Raw genomic sequence first — 7,422 nt, 5'->3', positions numbered from 1 at the left:
TTCCATTATAGGTTATTACAAGATACTGAGTATAGTTACCTAAAAGTATATATTTTAAATATGTACATTTTATTGTATATCAGTTATACCTCAATAAACCTATTAAAAAATAGTCTTGAGAAACAAGATCATCATACCCCTCTTACTGCAAGAGGGGTTTTGTTATGCCATTTTGGGGCTGGAGGACAAAATGATTTGGTAGGGGTACTTAGACAGCAAAATGGCCTCTGCTCCAGATAGCATGCATGCATGCATTCATTCATGGAATCTGCCTTCCTATCACATGCCAGGAATGTTGGTAGGTACCTGCATATCATGATGCTTAACCAGCCACTGCCCTGAAAATGCTCCCTCCTAGTGGAGGGGAAGGCGCGGCACCATCTGACAGATTGCAGCCAGCACCCACATTAGGTCGTTTTCCACTAGTGCTGTCCAAGGGGGCCGGAGGCAGATCAGGAAGTGAAGGCCTTAGTAAGTGGTTCAGATGGAGTCACGAAGGGTGACACCAGGATTACGGCTATGGAAGTGGCCAGAAGAAGGTAGATTACCCTCAAGGGAGTGTCGTGGTCATCACTCAAGAAGCGGGCTTAAACAATTTTTATATGTTTATGTCTGTCTTACGTGCACACTTGTAACAACAGCAGGAACTGAAATTGAGCGTTTGCCGGTGCAGGCACCTTGCAAAGGGCTTACATCCATTGCCTCATTTACTCCTCGCCACAACCCCCAGGTCGGGACTTTAAGGACCTTCATTTCACAATGAAGAAACTGAGGCTCGGAGAGGTTAGGCGCCCAAGGTCACAGAGCTCATAAGCTCTGGATCCAAAGCAAACAGCCACCACAGATACTTCCCACTCACTCTGGGGCCCGTTTGAGAACGAAAAGGTCCAGATCGGGACAGCTCAGCTTTCGCTCGCTACGTATTTTCCCAGATCCAGAATGGAGGAAACATCCGCTACAACAACCAACAGGGTCGTACGCAAAGGGGTAACTCCATCAAAGCCGTTGGCTGACAAGAATTTGGGGCTTGGAGGACAAACCCGGAGCAACCGTCAACCATCTACCAGCTCAAGCACCAACAGCGCACCTCGCGCCGGGGGCAAGCAAGCCTCCTAGGGCCGCCAGCTTGCGGGGCTCAACGCGCGTGCGCGGGGCCAGAGGGGCCACCCCCGCGCGAGTGCGCGGAGAGCCTGGCGCGCGGCCGGGGGAGCGCGCGGGCGCGCTGCGGCGTCGGCGTTGGCGCGCGCTTTAGGCCGAGGCTGCGTGGGCTGGGGAGGGAGCTAGGCGGCGGCGTCGGCGGCGGCGTCGGCGGCGGCAGCGGCTGCGGCAGCGGCGGCGGCTGCGCCCCAGAGCCCAGGGGGACGCGCGGACCTCGCACCGCGGGTGCAGACGGCTGCGGAGGAGACCCCGGGCTCCCGGCCCGGGGCGGGAGAGCTCGGCCAGACGACTGCCCGCCTCAGAGGCCGCCGGCCGCGTCCCTATCCCGGAGTGGCCGACGCCCCTGGAGACTCGCCGTGACACGGGCCTAACCGCGGTGGCCGCGGGCGTCCGGACCACTCGGGCCCGTCGGGCCGGGCCGGTAGAGGGACGAGCGTCCGGGCAGGTGCCGCCCCCCCGAGGGCCGGCCGGGGGCCAGGCGCTTAGCCGCGCGGCCCGCGGGCCGGGCTCGGCAGAGGGGCCGCCCGCGCAGCGTCCCCACCCCGCGGGCCGGAGCGGGAGTCGCGCCCCGCCTTCTCCGGAGACTGCCGGGCCGGAGCGGCGGGAGCCCGGACAGCCAGCGCCCGCCGTCGCCCGCCGGGCTCGCGCGGGAGAGCGGGGAGGAGAAACTTTGCCTCTTATTGTTGTTTTTACTCCTTAAGTGTAAGGAACTCTGTTGGGAGGAAGAATGTCCTTCTTCAATTTCCGTAAGATCTTCAAGTTGGGGAGCGAGAAGAAGAAGAAGCAGTACGAACATGTGAAGAGGGACCTAAACCCCGAGGAGTTTTGGGAAATTATAGGAGAATTGGGCGACGGAGCCTTTGGGAAAGTGTACAAGGTAAGAGGGAGAAACGGGAAGTTGCACTTGTGAGATCAAACAGCCCGTGGCCCGGAGTGGCACGAGGATTTCTCGCTCCCGCGTCCTGTTCCTGTCTCTTGGACCTTATTCTGACTTCGTAAACGTACGTTGGAACTTTATTTAGGTTATCATCCAAGCAGTAGCTAAGAGGTAGGGTTTAAGGCTGAACAAAATGGGGCCTGGATGTAGTTTAAAGAGTGGTTGCCAAACGGAGGCAAGGTTTATCGTCTGCTCTGTTAAACGTTAAAGGAAATGAGGGTGTTCTTTAATTTAAAGGAGGGGTCTGGATGTGGCCCTCAAGCATTTTCAAATCAGAAACTCATTATACTTTTCAGTGGATCTCTATTTGTGTACTAGCTGTTTGCATTCGTATATATACTTACACTAAAGCAGTTCCCTTTTGGGGTCCAGAGTATATATTTGGTTGTATCTATTGCTCATACATAACCAGTCTCTTGGGGATGAGAGCGAAGTGATTGCTACTTGCAGACTATTCTTGACTTGGTGGCTTGACAGCATACTGTAAAATGGAGTGGAATTTCTGATAGAAAATTTTTGGAAGAAAACCTGCATCTGGTATTAGTTTCTAAATATAATTATAATAAGCATTGACTAGAAGTCAATTTCAGGGCTTAAGAAATTAAAAAAAAACATGCACCTACATATATACACATATTTTTACATACAGATATTCATTTCAGTAGAAAGAGGTTTGCTGTTTCAATAGGAAGGCATGGGTTAACTGTTTACTGTCTTGTAAGGAGTATATGAATGATGTCATCAGAATATTTTAATCCTGAAGGGTGAGGATTTTATGAGACAGTTTAAGGGGAAGGACCTACAGGGTTGCCTAGAAGTGAAAATATAAATAACTTAAGTTTATACAGGACTCTGCAGTTTTTAAAGTACTTTCACATAATTTGGCCCCCATGAGAGTTCTGCGAGATATGCAGGTCGGTAGTATCTACATTTCATAGATGGGGACACTGAGACTCAAATTGTTCACATTCACACTAGTCACAGCCTAGATTTGATCTCAAGTCTTCTGACCCCATATTTACTGTTACTTTTTTTTTTTTTAACTTTAATGTCTATTGGTAGAAGTGATAGCATTTTTCCTTCTTTCTAAGCATCATCACACTGTCTGCCTTTGCCCTGCCTCTAATGCATCTCACAGCCCCTCATTCTTAGTCTGGAATATCTACTCTTTTCTGTGTGCTTTCAAAACACATTGTTCACCTTGCTTACTATGGCACTTGTCACATGTTAATGTATTTATGTTTTTATGATAAGACTAGGGGCCAAAATTATATACATTTGGGTTAATTCTATTGCCTTAGCACATAGTGCATTTCTCTTTATATTTGTGGAAATGAAGGAATGTGTGTTACCTGCTTGTGAGCGCTACTGAAGCTACTATGTGCTGTGAAAGTTGACAAAGTCAACTTCAGTGCCTAATGTGGAGGGTAGACTATGGATTTCAACAAGAGCTTACAGTATAGAATGTATGGTAGACAGGGCTTTTAGTGCAGTGGGAAGATCACTCCTGGGAGTTAAGAATTGTGTTTTATTGCTGGTTGTCACAAACCAGCTTCGAGATCTTCGAGAAATATAATGTCTTTGGACCTCCTTTTTCTGAGGTGGGAAATCATAGATTTCCCTAAATGTTTAGATTCTTTTACCCATTAATGTTCTGTGAGTATGCAGTTATCTAGGAAAGGCAAAAATAAATCCTCAAGGCATCTGGGATCTGGTAGTTAGAAGGCAGTAGGTGATTATGGGCAGTTTTCATGGTATAAATGTTTTTTTGAACAGGAACAGTGTAATATTAAGACACTGGCTCCAGAGTTGGACTATATCTTGGCTCCCTCAATAGCAGCCTGTGACCTTGGACAAGTTACTTAATCGTTCCATGTCTCATTTTTCTCATCAGTAAGACCTACTCCTTAGTGTGTGAGAATTAAAGGAGATAAAAAATGTAAGACACAAAAAAGGGCTCAGAAAATGGCAGAAAATTACTGTTGTTACATTTACAGCTTGGAAACAAAATATGGGATGGGACAGGAAAAGGGACCTACGAAGATAGTAAACCATTTTCTGGCACAGGCAGATTGTGTGGACATGCTAATGCTATGTGATTTAATTCTTTAATGACTCTGCAAAGTGAATGTATCCTCCTATAGTGGGACACCAATTGAAAAAATTTTGAAAAACAAGAGACTTACTCCATGTAGTTGAACACTATAAGATTGTGTCAAGGATAATTTTTGTGGGCTTGATTATCTGTTTTAGTGTGATACTTGAAGAGTGTGAGTTCTTTGCATCTTTTCTTTTCATCTTTCATTTTTTTATGCTTTCAAGGAGTAAGCTCTGAGATTTTTTTAAAAAGAAAATTTTAAATTTAAACTTATCTGACCTGTTCTGCCTTTTTTGTAACCTTTTTTTATTGTACAAGATTCTCTAGGAATTTTAAATGTATAGACTTCTGTGTAAGAGAAAAAGCTTTGATAGCTTTTTTTTGTTTGTTTGTTTTGTTTTTCTTTTTTTTTTTTTTTTTTGCGGTATGTGGGCCTCTCACTGTCGTGGCCTCTCCCGTTGTGGAGCACAGGCTCCGAACGCGCAGGCTCAGCGGCCATGGCGCACGGGCCCAGCCGCTCCGCGGCATGTGGGATCTTCCCGGACCGGGGCACGAACCCGTGTCCCCTGCATCGGCAGGCGGACTCTCAACCACTGCGCCACCAGGGAAGCCCTGATAGCTTTTTTTACAATTGTATGTAATAGAAAACTATTTCTGAAGTTGATTCCAACTGTCATTTGCTTATGGAAATTAGTAACTGTTACAAAGGTTAAATTTCTAAATAGGCAATCATTTTTCCGTCATATTGTTGTATGCTCTGCACTCAGTCCTGCACTATACAACTCTGTAACAGTTACTCTCTTGCCTGAAAGATCTTCCCAATTTTAAATTTATTTTCTCTTTTTAATAGTATTATTTGACACATAAATGAAGATATGTAGTATCCCTCACAATTTTTTATGTTTAGATTTCTGTTGCTTTTAACAGAAAAAAAAAAAAAGGAATGACATGAAATGATCTGTTGAATTGAAGCTGAACTATTGACTGTGTGCTGGATGAAAGTGATTCTTTTTATGTCCCTGATGGGCATGCACTTTTTTTTAAAAAAAAGTAGTGAAATATATAATCTTTGTATTGAAAAGTACAAAACATACATGTACGTTTAGCAAACAATAGTAAAGTGAACTCATATTAACAACCATCAGAGTAAAGGAATTCTGCCAGTACCCCAGAATCCTTCCCACCTCCTTTCTGAATTACTTCCTCTCTCCCCCTAAAAGAAACCGCTATCCTATCTGTACGTTTTTCATTTCTTTCCTTTCTTCATAGTTTACTATCTAGGAGTGTATAACTAAACATGATAACTTTAGTTTTGTATGTATTGAGTGTATTTTGTGTCTTGCCTCTTTTGAAATCAGCATTATGTTTGTGAGGTTTGTCTTTGTTATCGCTAAAGCGGTATGTAGTTAATTGTTGCATAGAATTCCAATATATGGTTACATCACCAATTATTTACCATTGTACTGTTAATGGATATATCAGTTGTTTCCAGTGTTTGGCTTTTATACACAGTACTGGTGCATATATGTATGAGTTTCACTAAGACTCAGGAGTAGAATTGCTGGGTTATAGGGTAGTGTATCTTTAATTTTACTAGATGATGCCATACTATACCAGTTTACACTCCCACCAGCAGCGTATGATAATTTCCTTGCTCTGCATTCTCTCCAACATTTGATATTGTCAGAATTTTTAAGTTTTGACAATCTGATGTTATAGTTTTCCTTGTGCTTTTAATACATCTTTCTCTGACTGCTAATAAGTGATTCTTTCCATAGGTTTATTAGTAATTGGAATTTCTTCTTTTGTGTTCAGGTTTCTTGTTCATGTTCCTCTTGGATGTCTTTTCCTTGTTTATTTGTAGTGTATTCTGGATTTTAACCATTTGCTGGTTATGGTTATTGCAGATACATTTTCATTCTGTGCCTGTCTTTTCATTTTCTTTATGGTGTCTTTTTATGAACAGGAAGTTCTTGACTTTAATATACTCCAACTTTGTTTTTTCTTTTTCAGTTAATGCTTTCTGTATTGTATTTGAGAAATTCTTTCCTGGAGTGTCCTTCCAGTTGTTGGATGGGATGCTGCCTGATTGATGAATCACCTAATAAAGCTAATTAGATCTTTGGAAAAAAAAAAAAAGAAAGGCTTTCCTAACCTGAGATCATGGAGATAATCCCCTATTTTATCTTCTAAGAGCTTTATGATTTTGCCTTTAACATTTAGGTCTACAACCCTAAATGTTAAAATAGATTTTTGCAAATGGTATGATATAGGGGTCCAATTTCATTTTTTTCTCCGATGGATACACAATTGTCCCAAGACTCATCACTGGGGGAAACTGTTCTTCCACTGCTCTGCAGTGCTGTCTGCAACATGTGTCTGTTTCTGTGATCTCTAGTCTCTTCATTGATCTATGAGTCTATTCCTTTGTCAGTATCCTGCTGTCTTAATTAGGAAAGCATTGAAACAAATCTCTGCTAGAGAAAGACTTCCCCTTGTTCTTATTCAGCAGTGTCTAGTATATTCTTGGCCTTTAGTGCTTTCATGTACATTTTAGAATTAGCTTAATTGAGTTCCACAAAAAAACCTGTTGTGCCTTTTTGAAGGGGTTTTATTGAATTTATATTTAGATCAACTTTGGAAAAATTAACGTCTCCCTGATACTGAGTCTTCCTACCTATGCATATGTTTTATCTCTAGGTCTTTTTTTAAATATCTCTCAATAATGGCTTATAATTTTCCTCCCCAGAAGTCTTAGGAGCTCAGACTACTTCGAGAGTCTCTTAAATGCTTTGTTTTTCCTATTGGAATTTCTTCCTTATTTTGGTTATGTACAGCCTTCAGTAGTCTTCTGAGAAAGGATGAATGGAAGGTTTGGTTTTTAAGACCAGGCCTGTCTGAATATGTCTGTATTATAATGTCATACTTGATGTATAGTTTGGTCGTAGAATTCTAGGTCAAAAATACATTTTTGAACTAGCGTTGGTGAGGACAAAGAGCAATTGAGAAAATCCCCATCCCTTACTTATGGCCAGTCTTCCAAAGTGATTGTATGAATTTATACCCCCATAAGTAAGGGATGGGGATTTTCTCAATTGCTCTTTGTCCTCATCAACACTTGCTATTGTTATTAATACTGTTATTAATATTTTATGTTAGCCATTCTGGTGAGTGTGAAGTGGTTTTATTTACATTTTCCTTATGACTAAAAAAATTGAGTCATGTGCCT

The 7,422-nt window shown here is 42.8% G+C and overlaps 1 protein-coding gene across 2 annotated transcripts in view; it reads left to right on the top strand.

Moving 5' to 3' along the window:
* The first annotated feature begins 1,641 nt into the window (after window positions 1-1,641).
* Window positions 1,642-7,422, top strand: part of SLK (STE20 like kinase) — a 56,658-nt gene continuing 50,877 nt past the window's right edge. For both annotated transcript variants that reach the window (XM_030865542.3, XM_070043861.1), the window contains exon 1: window positions 1,642-2,035. In XM_030865542.3, coding sequence (XP_030721402.1) covers window positions 1,886-2,035 — 150 coding nt within the window. In that variant the 5' untranslated portion in view covers window positions 1,642-1,885. The remainder of the gene's footprint in view (window positions 2,036-7,422) is intronic.

This window comes from Globicephala melas, chromosome 16 (genome assembly GCF_963455315.2).
Source record: "Globicephala melas chromosome 16, mGloMel1.2, whole genome shotgun sequence".
Classification (NCBI taxonomy): Eukaryota; Metazoa; Chordata; class Mammalia; order Artiodactyla; family Delphinidae; genus Globicephala; species Globicephala melas.
Note: the sequence above shows the minus strand (reverse complement) of the source record. Positions and strands in the feature narration are given on the sequence as shown.